Source organism: Euprymna scolopes, chromosome 10 (genome assembly GCF_053919585.1).
Source record: "Euprymna scolopes isolate OS-2025 chromosome 10, ASM5391958v1, whole genome shotgun sequence".
NCBI lineage: Eukaryota > Metazoa > Mollusca > Cephalopoda > Sepiida > Sepiolidae > Euprymna > Euprymna scolopes.
In genome coordinates this window covers 20,046,672-20,062,171 of record NC_136491.1, presented here as the reverse complement: position 1 = coordinate 20,062,171, position 15,500 = coordinate 20,046,672, and the positions used below count along the sequence as shown (strand labels likewise).

At 33.7% G+C, this 15,500-nt stretch overlaps 1 protein-coding gene across 2 annotated transcripts in view; it reads right to left on the bottom strand.

The window, feature by feature from the left end:
* Positions 1 to 15,500, bottom strand: part of LOC145285839 (alpha-mannosidase 2C1-like) — a 166,111-nt gene that overhangs the window by 57,551 nt on the left and 93,060 nt on the right. For both annotated transcript variants that reach the window (XM_080134279.1, XM_080134278.1), the window contains exons 16-21: positions 13,270 to 13,396; positions 9,964 to 10,164; positions 7,406 to 7,436; positions 6,363 to 6,424; positions 3,669 to 3,825; positions 1,127 to 1,203 (exon numbers count right to left, since the gene is read on the bottom strand). In XM_080134279.1, the coding sequence (XP_079990405.1) occupies positions 1,127 to 1,203; positions 3,669 to 3,825; positions 6,363 to 6,424; positions 7,406 to 7,436; positions 9,964 to 10,164; positions 13,270 to 13,396 (655 nt within the window). The remainder of the gene's footprint in view (positions 1 to 1,126; positions 1,204 to 3,668; positions 3,826 to 6,362; positions 6,425 to 7,405; positions 7,437 to 9,963; positions 10,165 to 13,269; positions 13,397 to 15,500) is intronic.

Below are 15,500 nucleotides of genomic sequence, written 5' to 3'. Positions count from 1 at the left end.
ACAGTATAGACAAAGGGCGCCTTTATAGGGGAGATATAGGACACTGGCAGTTGTGAGTAAATTTCTAACCGAGTAGATAAAGATCAACTTCTTATATAGTTTTTATTTATATAGACAAATATTACATAGTCGCTACACTGAACATGCTAACGTTTCGGACAGTTGGTTGGCAAGAAGCAAAAGTTATCGTCAAGCGATGTAATATGGCTTATGTGCCACAACCAGTCGCCTTCAGTGGCACATAAGCTATATTACTGACTTGAACTAAAAAAAAAAAACAACTTTATATAAAAATATCTGAAGAGAGCTGAACAAGGCTTGAAATGCGTTATAAAAATATTAAAAAATGACAAAAGTCTGAAAAACTTACAATCGTTGATAGCTCCACTCTTTTAAATATACACTTTTTCTCTCACTGGAACCACACAACCATCACTTTATAAATATATCTATCTATCTCTCTCTCTCTCTCTCTCTATATATATATATATATATATATATATATAGAGAGAGAGAGAGAGAGAGAAAGAGAGAGAGAGAGAGATAGATTCCCTCCAATCAGAAACAGTCATAAAATATACAAAATTTTTTGTGCTGATGATGACTTATAAATGAAAATATGTTAAAACTAAAGGAATCATTTTTTTTTAATTTTAAATCCATTGATAAATAAAAATGTTGATAAATAAAAACACTACTATTTTTATCAGAAGATATTTAAGGACATTTTGTCAGACTATGTGCAGTGACAAAAAAAAAAAAATGATAACTAAAACAGAAGTTATTGTGAAAAGTAAACAAAACCATAAACACCCAAATTAACTCAGATAAAACAACAGTCTTGCAAGATTGAAGAAACGGTAAAATCTTAACTTCTATTTCGATTTCAAATGAATTACAAAGTAAACTTCCATTTAAACAAATTCTTTCATCATTTGTTCGTTATATTTGTTACTTGTATATTTTTATCTTCAATTATTTCTACATTTTATAATATAATGTGTTCTTATAAGATTAAAAGTATATGTCTGAGTTAAAGACTTATTTTCCCCTGAATTTAATCAACAAAAAAATCTTTATGCACCATTTGTTTCTGATTAAAGAAAGCATTTCTAAAATAACTTACCTTTGTAACAAAGGAAACCTCATGCACTGTCAATGGCTCAAGAAAACTGTAGCCACAAGATGGTGCAGATACCAACACTGGAATTAAGAGGACGCGTAATGAAATATTCAGAATAAAAAAAATGTTTTCAAGTTCAACCAAATTTATTAATAATAATTGAAACCCTCATCTGACTTTGCTGATGATATTCAAAAGAATGCTTAAGCATATTTTGGCATCAAAATTTTTTTTCTTTTTTTTTAACCATATAATCACTGCTCATCAAGGCCCGGAGGTCACTCAAGAATAAGTATTAATGAGTACTGTGATGGTGAAAATTTGATAAGTTAATTTATTTTAGAGGATGGCTTATCATTGAACTTGAAAAAGACCATGTTATAGTCAGTTGGAAAGCAGTTTCATGGTATTGTGTTCCACAGACGAGCAGTTTTAGGAAAAAAACGTCTGCTCATGAAATTTTAGTTTAGCTTTATGCACAGATAGAAAATAAGGGAAATTGGTGATAGTTGTTGTAGATAGTTGTGTGCTTGTCGCAAATGACTTACAGCAAATGTCATGGGAATAAAAATAGGTCAAAGATATGCTCACAGTGTCTCTTCTATAAGAAAGAGGCAGCAGAGAGGAGAAAAGGACATCGCCTACCAGATATTGAAGTCGGTTTTGTACCCTGCTGAGACAGGAAAGGGTGCTCTCAGCAGCTCCTCCCCAGATGTGGCAATAGTACTCCATTTTAGGATGTATTTGTATAAGGATGCAGGTAGAGGATTACATCAGGAATGAGTAGAATGAAGATTGCATCAGGAGTGGTAGAATGATCCAATCATTTTTCTAGGTAACTTGACAATGGATTTGATATATGTGTTCCATATGAAATCATGAGTTAAGGTTAGTCCCAGAAACTTGTCAAAACATGGTGCTTCCCCAAGTCGGGGGCCATTCATTTCATTTGGGACCAGGTAGGGATCAGAATGTTGATGTAAAGAGAGGAGCTTGGTTTTAAATGCATTAAAAGTAACAAGCCACCTTTTTCCCCATTGTACATTAAATAGCTGAGAAGACATTTCCAGTTTTTCTGGAGCTGAAAATCTTGTGAAATCGACCTTTATGCCACACCCTTTCAAAAGCCTTTGATATTTCAAGAACAATTGCTCTAGAAATGAGGCTCCCGTTAAGAGATTCACTAATTCTTTGTGATATTACAGTTAGCACATCAGCTGTATATCTAGCAAAATGCAAACCATATTGCATGTCACTGAGTATGTTATGTTTTTGCTGACATGGTTGACTACTTCTCTATTTATCACAGACTCCAGCAACTTACTCATGACGCACAGGAGACTGATTGGTCTGTACTGAAACATTCTACTGCATAGCTATAGCCCCCAAAAAATACTTTAAGGTAACAAGAAATACTATTGCCTGTCTTAAGGACTCCACTTGGGTTCTTCATGGTTTTATTTGAAAGTTATCCTCCTAAATTACTTACTTGAAACAAATGCTTCAATGTGAAAACAAACCAATCACTTAACTAATGGCCACATCTTTAATCCTCTTTCTCTAAAGACAATCCTTACCATTTTCTCATTTTCTTACATGTTTTCCTTGGCCTACCTTATAAACTGATCCTGTTACCTCAACTGTTCTACATTTACTAACTCCAAAACTCTCATCCATTCTTTCAATGTGACCATACCATCAGAGTCTTACCCTCATTATTCATGATGGGGATGAGTCTTCTGCAGGGAGACTGGGTAGAGTACATGTCAAGGATCCAGTCTTGACACTGAGTCTGACAGGTCCGGGGCCGGGAACCAGCCCAGTACTTGTCGGACTGAGGTATATCGCCTGGGTATTACTCAGGAGGTCCACCCTCCCAGGCCTTGCTACCCAGCTTTTGAGTGGGGCAAGTTATTTGCTTGTTGCCTGAGGTGCCCCAACCGAGGTATGCTGATGGGGATACTCAGGCAATTTTTGTAATTGCAAGAGTCAAATGAAGCCACATTTTGCTAGCAACCAAACCAAAACTAGAATTGCTCCATAAAAATAGTGAATCTTTAGCATTCCAGCACATAATATTTTGTGTCAACGTGAGAAAGATCTTTTGCTCTTTGCCTGCAAAATGATAAGGTCCAGGACCTGTACAGAACAGCTACCCACTGAAAATTCTTCATCTCCAGGACTTGTACAGAATAGCTACCCATCGGAAACTCTCTTGAAATTAAGTATGGCTTTCAATTCAAGAGACCTAATCCTGAACCAGATATTTTTCCCTGCCTATCATCTGCAGCATGCATATATGCAACCTTGTAATAATTATACATGGTTACATGAATAGCTTTTGTAAACAATTGTTATCAACACGCTTGACTACTTTGTATGTTTTATTATTTATTCTAATCTTGCTCATTCAAGTAAGACGATGTTTTATAAGCAGAGTAAAAATGCCTGAAAACGTATACTTGCATATAACACAAATTTCATCTTCGACTTAATTTTTGTTGTATAATTTCTCATATGATAAACAAAACAATATCGTACATACCTAACTGGTTTCCGCAGCAATCAATCTGGGATGTTTCAGAAGACAATTTCATTCTTTTCAAAGGCGATTCTTCAAAATCAGACTCTGCAACCCGAACAACTTCCACTCTCTCCCATGACAATGGATTAAATGCAACACAACCAGCTTCATTAGCATTCTGTCATTACAAAAAGAAAATATTGTGGTGAAGCCAAATCTGATGTCAACATATGCAACCTTATGCAGGGTATATATGTTGCTTTAGACTTAACATGCAACATAACATTAGTTACTTATATACTTATATTTTCTCTACCACTTTCCCTTGACCCAAGAATGTACGCTAATCAATCAAGTCTCTGACAGCATAGATACAACACTCTCCCTTGATACTAGTGCACAAGTACATGTATTCGGTGACTTCAATGTCCACCACAGAAATTGCCTTGGATTCTCTACTTACACAGATGCAGCTGATAGCATAACACATAGCTTCTCTACATCTCATTCCCTATCACAGACGATTATGTTTCCGAAACGTTTCTCAGATCAGCAAGATCAACATGCCTCACTTCTAGATCTATTTCTGACTACAGTTCCTGATGATTGTGTAACGAATGCTCATAGCTCACTCAGGAATGTTGATCACGCTGTGATAATGGTAGAAATTGCCCTTAATTCTCGATCCAAAACTGAAGAACCATTGCTCAAAATGACAAGGTATTGACTGAGAAGCCATCAGGGATCTTATCAGAGATGCTCCATGGGGAAATATCTTTTCTCTTCCTGCTGAGCAGTGCACAAATGAGACCACTGAATGGTTCAAAATGGCAATTGTGGTGAAGAGTGTGGTGATCCCCTGGTGCAATAAGGTGGCTGCTAGCAAACCCTTCATGTGGCAGCAGAACTCAGCGGCAGCCCACAAGTTTAAAGAGATCCATGCTTGGCTTCAGAAGGAGTTCTACGACTTTGTAACCTTCTCTGCTCTCCTAACCTGAACATGTTGAACTACTCCGTTTCATCATCTGTTGGTGATGTTCTTGTATCGAGGTGGTGATTGAGGCTGAAGGTGGCTACATAGATGTCAGCTCTACTACATAATCAAGTTACCTGAATTGATTTTTTCAATGAAAGTTTTAAAATAAAGCTGTAGTGTTGTCTTTATAGGGTGACAACTATATCATTTCACCCTGTAGGATTACACTAGGAGAGGAGAGTGTCAGGGAGATATTGACAATTTTGTATGCTGTATTTATCATTGAATGGTGATAGAAAGCAAAGACTGTTGGATACTCATAACCGAAACTTGGTGAACAAGTCAAGAGGAGATGGTTATATTGTAGAAAGGATTGTAAACTTTATTAACGGAGGTACCCAGTGTTGCCCGGGTGTGGAGAGGTTTTATGGTAAGGGTATTGATCATCGGAGCCCTAAAAAAAATTAACCAACCTGCTAAAATAAATTTAAATAGCTGCGATTACCCATGCGAGTGCAAAAAAAAAAAAGTAGTAAGCAGGCAGGCTCGACCCTGTAACGCTAAGAGGAAAAAGAAATGAAAAAAAAACGGTTTAGTTTCCATGGCCACCGTGACATATGACGTCGCCGCCGTTCAAATTAAGCTTAGTCATTGCAAGGTGTATGATGACTTTGCAAAAATGTCGACAAAAAAAGTGACCCCCTCCTTGTGAAAATCGGCCCAGTTGACTGTGAAAGAATGAATCTTTTTGATCAATTTTTGGATATTTATTGTCCCAGAGACCGAGCTTTATAAAAGTATCAATTTTATCAGTCTTCGTCACATGTGACGGAAGTTTTAGCGAGACATACAAACATGGACACACACTAACAGACGTTTGAGATTTATACTATAGACTAGCAGGGGGTACCCGGTGTTGCCGGGGTGTTTGGAGGTGTGTGTGTTGGCGGGGAGTAGATCAAAACAACCCTGTTTTAAAAAAAAAAACGTTGGCCGGGTGTTTGCAGGTGTAAAAGAAAAAAAAGTTTTAGTAGGAAGGTAGGCTTGAACCCCAAAGCCTTGACGCGAAGGTGGAAACGAAATGGAAAAAACCCTAAGACCTAACCATCTCGGAGAGGAAGTGATAAGTGTCTTAAGTTAACGTTCATAAAGTGAAATTGACAGGTGCAAGAAAGTTAAGTCGTGTTATGTTTGACTTAGTTTTGCACCCCCACCCCATCATTCGCTTTTTTTATCCTGAAAAGCATAACGAAGACGCGGCGATCAAAAAATATCTCGAAAATAGCGCGTAAAAGACGGGGAAATTAAAGATAGCCGCAACCCCCGTTCTTAAGTCGTAGATATTATGATTTAGACAGCATATAAAAAGTTTTAAGAAGGAGTGAGCTGACCGAGAAGCCCGGCAAAAAAAGCCTTTAGCGGACATACACAAAAATGCACACACACACACACTAACACACATTTTCGCTTTTATATATATATAGATTTCATGTATGGCATTCTTTCTACATCTTTTTTACCTGTCTCACCATGAGGACAAAGTTAGACACAATATTAGTTTTTACCATGGAAAAAAAAATCTAGCTCCCCAAAAAGGAATACTCTAGATTGGTTAAAAAAAAATTGCCTCTGTCTAGAGGGATTTCTACACCTATTAACTATACTAAAACCAAACAATGAAAAACCTAAAAATGGGGGGGAAAAAAAACAAAACAAAACAAAAAAAACAACACACAAACCTGTTGAGCAAAAACTGAAGTTATTCCATCTTGAAGCTGATTTCCTGCTTTTTGTTGGATTTCTATGAAAAGAAATGTTAAAAGTAACAAAAAAGATCATTTGTAAACTTAATGTTTATTTTTTTTTATGATATTTACCAATGACACTTTGCAAATTCACCTTTAAAAAAATTGTTTTTTATTTGTTATGGTCTGCTAGAAGCATTGTTGAAATATGAATTATATATTTTTATTTAAATTTTTCGGACTACTATTCCTATCTTGGGCATCATTTTCACAACATTTCAGTCGATGTAACCTCTGACCTTCTTCAGATGTATCTTGTCAATTTCTGTCAAACTTGGGAATATTTCTGTCAAACTTGGGAATATTTCTGTCAAACTTGGGAATATTTCTGTCAAACTCTGAAATCTGCACAGAATTTTGAACAGAACCCTTTATTTACTTCACAAGGGTAGCATGCTCTTGTTCTGTCAGCCATGACTGGATAGAGGTCCTAAGTAATTTGCAATTGTATTTTTCAGTCATGCACACTGAAGATAGAACATTCAACCTTCAGAAGATGAGAACAGTAGTCTTTAAATAAGGTAGACATAGATATTGAAATTATCAATGTGGGTATAGGTTTTAATACTGTGAAAACTGCAACAGTTATCTCTCTTGAGCCAAGTGCAAAGTTACCTCCCCTTGTCAGGGTTTGTGACAATGTGTTACTTAAGCTTTTTGAGTTACTTAGAATTACCTTCTCTTTGTCTGTATATGAAATGAGTAATTATGTGTATTCTTTCTCTTCTTTGTCAACGTAAATAAATACAGATATCCATGTCTTTGTGTGTAAAACTAAAAATGGTTACATGTTAATTAATTTATCTTTTTGTCAAGCGTCGATATGACTTCTAGTATGAATCTTATATAAAACAAGGTATGTTTTTTATTTAATTCATAATTAACCATCAAAGGTGAATATCCACTAATTAATTAATACCAACAATAGATATTAATAACCAATGGAAATATTGAAAAAGGTATAATGCTGTTCTTACCTGCGTAATGTTTATAAGAATCTGTGTAAACCTACAATGAAAACAGAGATAGCATTTTTTTTTATTAGATTAAAATTATTTCAACACAGAATTTGATTGGTGAAATTTTTGCAAAAGTTAAGGTTTTGTTACACACATCTTTATCGGCTGTTTTGAGATGACTAAACAGACCAGGCTTAGAAATTAATAGCATTTGGGAGCCTCTAAAACAAAAATTGTACACCCTTAAAATTTTGGCAATGGAAGGGAGATAATCCCCTGTCAATTTTTATTAGATATGCCTCTCCTTTGCCAACCAATTTTTTTTTCGTGAATATGAAACCACAGCCATAAAACAGAGACTAACACAAAGAAAACAAAAATAGCTTGTGACTTTTATACTTTCTTTTCCAAAAAACAACCAACATGCCTGAGGATGGTCGAAGGCCAAATTGATCAAAATGTTGCACAAATAACACTCAAGATGAGAACAGTAGTCTGATCAATACAAGTAATATAATTTCTCATCTTGAAGATTATTCTCACAACAATTTGGCTGATGTAACTTCCGATGTTCTTCAGGTCTTGCTAAACTCAAATATGAATACAATTACGAACTTCTGATTTCTACTCAATCATAATAATCGAATGAGAGCAAGTTATCTCTGTGAATTAAATAAATTAAAAATCTGCAAAGATTCCCCGAGTTCAACAAAGATTCCCAAATTCAACAAAAGGCACCTGAATAAGGTCAGAGGTGACATTGCATGAAATGCTGTGAGAATATCATCCAAGATAAGAACAATAGTTTGATTTATTAAAAAAGCCAAACTTTGCATCATCGTTTTTAGTTGGAATGTTTCTGAAAATTTGCTCAATTGTTATTTTACTTCTTGCATTTGTTGTAGAAATAAATTAGAGATATTAATAGCAATGCACCAATTTCTTCTTCTTCTTCTTTATTGTTCAGTTAAACGTCCATTTGAGAAGAGACGTTGCAAGCCTGTCTCTGCTTTATCGTTATTTTTATGGCAAGTGCTCATCTGAGCTCCAATCTATGGTCTCCCCTCACCAAACTTTCATGAGAAACACTCATCTAGCTCAAAACACTATCAATAATTTCCTCCACTTTTTATCTGTGCCTAAACCTAAACGTAGATTCCATGAACACAGTTTCTTTCTTAGAACTGCACACCTGTGGAACTCTGTCCCGTTTTCCTGCTTTCCAGCTGACTACAATTTAGTTGTCTTCAGGTCTAACGTACACATTTCTTGTTGAACCGTCCCTTAAGTAATCCAATTAACCAAATTTCCACTCCTAACGATTCATGTTCTTGATTTATAATGAGGGTATGTCCCCAATGATTTTGACAATCTTACTTATAACTTACGGTTAGGACAATTAACCAATCAGAAGCCTCCAACTTTATTACAAAAATATTAAATTTTAAATTCAATTCAGTTTGCTGTCAACCTCCGTCTTGAAATGACTGAATCGTGACTACATTGATTCTTCGCCGCCATCTTTATTAGGAATTACTCAACATTCGAGATCGTGACTGCTTGATTCTTTGCCAATTTGATTTACTGCCGCCATCTTTGTTCAACATAATGTCTCAACACTTAACATTATCCCATTGACTACTGTACACTTATTAACCCCTATCCTCGAGTAGCCTCCAAAGTGGTGACTCCTATTTGCTTTTGCTTGTGATACTTTTGAATGAATTCAATTATTTATACAAAAGTGCATTTTTACCTAAATGCGAGTTGGAATTCAGCCACTCTGGTGAGTCGTAGAAGACAAAATGTGTCAGCGGATAATTATATTTTAAACAATATATATGCCACTCCCCATCTGGAAGTAGCAAATTGGTAAAAAGCAGGGAAACAAAAGAAAACACAGACTCTGGCACTTGCTGTAATAAATATTATTTGTACTCTGGTTGTGAGTGTGTGTTACCGCTGACCTCTACACATCTATGTTCTGTCAATGCTGGGTTCGTTTGTTGATGCCAGCTTATCTCAATTTCCTAAAACTCTCTCAATCTGGTCAAAGTAACAATCTGCTTTCGACTGTATTCCACTCACAACTCACCTCAACTGTGTCCAACTGCTAACTGTCATCAACTCGAATGTTGTTAACTGTCACAAACTCAAGACCATCTGTAAACCTTTCCTACTGTCGTAAAACGCAGTCACTCCTAAAACTACCCACACACTAATTTAAAAAATATACCTACCTTTTATGTCTGGCCATTTGTTTGCCACACCCTGATTATCCCATTCAGCTCTCTTTTGTCTACCTCGGTGAACAACTTTCTTTTCCATTGTTCTGCTGATAAACTCATTTTCTCTTGTCTTTTTTCATACTCTTTCCTTTCCTTTTTTTTCTCCTAACATTTAGGGGAGATGCAATAACGATAGTATTACAGATTTTTTTAAAGTGCAACTGTTAAATACAACTCTATACACATACTTATTATTAGATTTTAGGTAATGAGGTGAGAAAAAAATATGAAGGAATGGATCTCTTGAGTTAATTGTTATTAATTGTATCAGATTTGGAGTATATTTACCATGTTGATGGATGTTCCAGGCAAGACGTCATGAAACTGATTTAACAAGAGCAACTTCCACAAGCGTCGGATTTCTTCTTCAGGATAAATGAATTCAGTGAACTTTGTTGTAGGTTGACTTCTCCGCAGAGCAAAAGCAATGCTAGAAATCATTTCGACATTCGTAAGGAGAAATTCACACGTGCGATTATATTTTTTCACCTGAACAAAGAAAAGATGAGGAACAAAATAACCTTAAAAAATTTGTTTATTTTAATGATTTAAAAGTATCTGAAATTTGGTGTTTTTATTTAAAAGTGCCAGAAATTTGGTGTTCATATTTAAAAGTGCCAGAAATTTGGTGTTTATGTTTAAAAGTATCTGAAATTTGGTGTTCATATTTAAAAGTGCCAGAAATTTGGTGTTCATATTGAAAAGAATCTGAAATTTGGTGTTTATATTTAAAAGTATCTGAAATTTGGTGTTCATATTTAAAAGTGCCAGAAATTTGGTGTTCATATTTAAAAGTATCTGAAATTTGGTGTTCATATTAAAAAGTATCTGAAATTTGGTGTCCATATTTAAAAGTATCTGAAATTTGGTGTTCATATTTAAAAGTGCCAGAAATTTGGTGTTCATATTTAAAAGTATCTGAAATTTGGTGTTCATATTAAAAAGTGCCTGAAATTTGGTGTTCATATTTAAAAGTATCTGAAATTTGGTTTATATTTAAAAGTATCTGAAATTTGGTGTTCATATTTAAAAGTATCTGAAATTTGGTGTTCATAAAAGTATCTGAAATTTGGTGTTTATATTTAAAAGTATCTGAAATTTGGTGTTTATATTTAAAAGTATCTGAAATTTGGTGTTCATATTTTAAAGTGCCAGAAATTTAGTGTTCATATTTAAAAGTGCCAGAAATTTGGTGTTCATATTTAAAAGTATCTGAAATTTGGTGTTCATATTTAAAAGTGCCTGAAATTTGGTGTTCATATTTAAAAGTATCTGAAATTTGGTTTATATTTAAAAGTATCTGAAATTTGGTGTTCATATTTAAAAGTATCTGAAATTTGGTGTTTATATTTAAAAGTATCTGAAATTTGGTGTTCATATTTAAAAGTGCCAGAAATTTGGTGTTCATATTTAAAAGTATCTGAAATTTGGTGTTCATATTTAAAAGTATCTGAAATTTGATGTTCATATTGAAAAGTATCTGAAATTTGGTGTTCATATTTAAAATATCTGAAATTTGGTGTTCATATTTAAAAGTGCCAGAAATTTGGTGTTCATATTTAAAAGTATCTGAAATTTGGTATTCATATTTAAAAGTGCCTGAAATTTGGTATTCATATTTAAAAGTATCTGAAATTTGGTGTTCATATTTAAAAGTGCCAGAAATTTGATGTTCATATTTAAAAGTATCTGAAATTTGGTGTTCATATTTAAAAGTGCCTGAAATTTGTTTTTTATATTTATATATATTTATTTGTATGAAACAAATTAGTTATCCTTTGCCAGTATTTGCTCCGAATGAACGCCAAAAAGTGAATGGCTTAAATAGCCACCATCTTTCTTTGTTTTGTTTGGATACGACAACATCACTTCATGTCGTGTGCTCTGCACTATTCGAACCATCTTTCTATTTTGTTGCGACATATTAAGTAAACAAACATATTAAGTAAGCAAACAACCTACAGCCATGTTTGCAACAGATCTATTTGAAATTAAAAATTTCTAATCTAAAACAATGACCCCAATTTACAATTCTATATATCGCACTGGCCATAACTGCCAGTCTGTCTGCATGGTTCCATTATCTAATATTTGCTGTTTGCACGAATATTTGTGGTTACTGGAGATATGATTTAAATGAATGCCGAACAGAAAGTGACTAGCTTGAATAGCCACCTTCTTTCTTTCTTTGATTCGTTGGGATACAAACTCCTCTTTATTTCTAAAAGCAAAAATCTAACAAGCTATTTTATATGCTTCAGTTTTATTTGCGATGAAGTAACTTTTATAAACAATTTATATTAATTGTTGTCATAGTTCTTGATAATGCTAAAAGACTCTATTGTTGTTCGAAACGGCTCAACCAAATCCAGGAACCATGCCACATATTCATATAAAATAACATCTGAAAAGAAGTGGCAGTTATTTTTTTTTTCAATTTGTTATGCCATCTCTCCCAATTTTTAGATATTGTAATCATACCCATACGCCTTTATGTTCTTTTAAGGCTGATAAGTTCTTTTTCTTCTGGTGAGTTAAAAGTAGAATAAATTCAAAAATCGATATAATAATTACATGAATAATTCTGCATTATAAAACAGGTGTTGTCAAGAATTGTAAATATCAATGTACTTAAAGAAATAAATGGTAAGATGGTCTACATCTTAAAATTTGAAATATAGACTTTTGACATTTATATATATACTAGCGAGGGGTACCCGCCGTTGCCCAGGTGTTTGTAGGTGTGTGTGAAAAAAAAAACGAAGCCTTGACGCGCATAATAAAATGTGAAAAAAAAAACAGGTGCCCGTTTTTCACAAGTTAAAAAAAAAACGAAGCCTTGACGCGCATAATAAAATGTGAAAAAAAAAACAGGTGCCCGTTTTTCACAAGTTAAAAAAAAAAACGAAGCCTTGACGCATAGTTGGAAAATAGTAAAGTATGAAAAAAAAAACAGGTGCGCGTTTTTGACGAGTTATTGACATGGCGGCGATAGCTATTCAGCAGTTAGCATTTTCTGCGGAACAGTTTTTAATGAGGTCAATAAATCGGTTTGTTTGTTTTTAAAAACCCACTCCCTGTTTATTAGGGGGAGTGTCTCGTCTCGAAATGAAAGCTACCGTCTAATATGACGAAGTCGACATTGACCAAACGTTACTTAGCTCTCTAGAGACCACTGGCTTTCGGCCAGTAATTAGAGTCGAGTTTCGCTTTTTTTTATACCGAAAACCGAATGTAACGCGTGCCGATCGGAACATGTCGAATAGTTAACGTTTGAAAATCAATAAAATTAAATAGACAGGCGAGCTCCGTAGTTAACTCTGAGATATTACAATTTATAGATGATATAAAAAGTTTTAAGAAGTTGTGAACCGAGTGTCCGCTTCTCTGAAAGAAGTCTTTTCTAGACATACACAAAAAGCGAACATACATACACACATTTTCGCTTTTATATATATAGATTATTTAGCATTGGTTTGCTCCCCAGTTTCCTAACAAAAGACAGTAAACACAAGCATTGTTAATAAAAACAGGATATAATTTACATTTACACAAATATACAAACAAAATGGTCGAGCCAGTTTTCTTCCAAACCTTTGCATGAGTAGTGTATGTTCCATTGTGTAACTCCAAGTAAAGTTCTCCTTTCCACTTGCACAACATTGTTGTATCCTCGGATTCAACGGCTTGGAAGAAATCTGTTGGGGTACTCATAATCACTCTATAAAAAAAAAATGGCACAACATTTAATAACATTAATCTTGATTGGATTCTTTTCAGATAAGCAATTCTTATTTACAGCATCTTTGTGTTGTGCGGGGAGAGGTGATAAGGTGTATATATTCTCATGTATATATATATATATATTCTTGTGGATGTGGTGTCTATATAATTGTGATGTGGCTGTGACCATTTGTCTTCTGTATGTGCACTCCAATTTGTACGAGCTAATACTCTTGGTAATTGAATTCTTTTGTTGCATTTGGTTTTTAGGTTTTTAATGTGGGGAATGAATGTTAGTTTATTATTGATTATACCTGAGAATTTATGTTGGTTGACTGTGAGAATTTCAAAGTTATCTAACTTCAAAATAGAGTCTTGGTATAATTTTCAGTGTTGGCAAAAATAAATTCAATCAACCAGTAAGTTATTTTGTTATTTTATTTTTTTTTTTTTACAAGGTGGTCACCACTTATCAAGGCTCGGAAGCCACTCACGGATAAGGGTTATTGTAAGTACAGTACGTTAGTGTGGAGATTTAATAAAGTGTCTACTTAAGGGGGCAGTTCATCAGGACTTTGTTTACGTTGGACTTGAAGACATCCAAGTTGTAGTCAGGTAGAAAGCAGGCAGACGGAACAGAGTTCCACAGGTGTGCAGTTCTAAGAAAGAAACTTTGTTCATGGAATCTACGTTTTGATTTAGGCATAGATAAAGAGCGGGGAAAGTTTTTGACAGTGGATTCAGCTAGACGGGTGTTTTTCGTAAAAGATTGGCGAGGGGGGGGGACCAGAGATTGGAGTTCAGACGAGCACCTACCATGGAAATAACGATAAAACAAAACTTGTAAAGTCTTTTCTGTGGGAGAGAGGTTGCAGGGAAGAGAAAAGGGCATCCCCCACTAAGCCACAAAGTCTATTTTGTACTCTGTCAAGGCAGGATAGGCTGTTTTTAGCAGCTCCTGCCCAGATATGGCAGCAGTACTCCATCCTTGGACGTACTTGGCTTTTATATAGATAGAGAATTGCATCAGTAGTGAGATATCTTCTGGAGCGGTAGAAGGATCCCACCATCTTTCCAGCGACCTTGGCAACAGACTTGATGTACGTGTTCCATTTCAGATCAGGAGTGTTAATGTTGTAAATGTCTTTCTGCTTATTTCAGACTGTAAAAAATCAGAAAGTCGTCCACGTATAGTGAGCAGATGATTCCACGTGAGATATTTTTAAGAATATTGTTGATCCTTACATTGAAGAGTTTTACCAAAAGTATACTTCTTTATGGAACTTCTGTTTCTTGAGATTTTTAATGTCTGATAAGGTTTGTCATACTCATACCAGGAAATTCCTATTATTTATAAAGTCGTTTATGAGTATAGGAAGTCTGTGTGTTAGTCGTAGTTCTTTCAAGTCCTTCATGATTTTGTATCGATTTTAACCTTTTAATTCTCTTTTAAATAAAAGTAAAAGTTGAAGTGTGAAAAAGTCAATTAAATTAACTGACTATTAAATGACAATTTATTCATTGAAAAATAAGCTAAAATAATTATTTAGTTAATATTTAAATAGAATTTACTTATTGGAAACAATAAGCAAAGATAATCATTTATTAATAATTAGGTATACTTTATCTATTGAAAAAATAACCAAAAATAATTATTTATCAAAAATAAAATATACTTTATATATGGAAGAAATAAGTTCAAATTATTATATATTAATAATTAAATAGACTTTATCTATCAAATAAAAATAAGGTAAAATAATTATTTATTAATAATTAAATATAGACTTTATTTATAGAAAAATAAGGTAAAATAATTATTAATTATGAAACAGAATTTATTTATTGAAAAAAATAAGGTAAAATAATTATTTTTTTATAATTTAATACAATTTATTTATTAGAAAAAAATAAGCTAAAATAATCATTTTGAAAAATTAAGTTCAATTTATATATGAGAAAAAAAGAGCTAAAATAATTATTTTATAATAATTAAATACAATTTATTTATAAAAAAAATAAACTAAAATAATTATTTAATCATAATCAAAGTGAATTTATTTATTAAAAAATAAGCTAAAATAATTATTTATTAATAATTA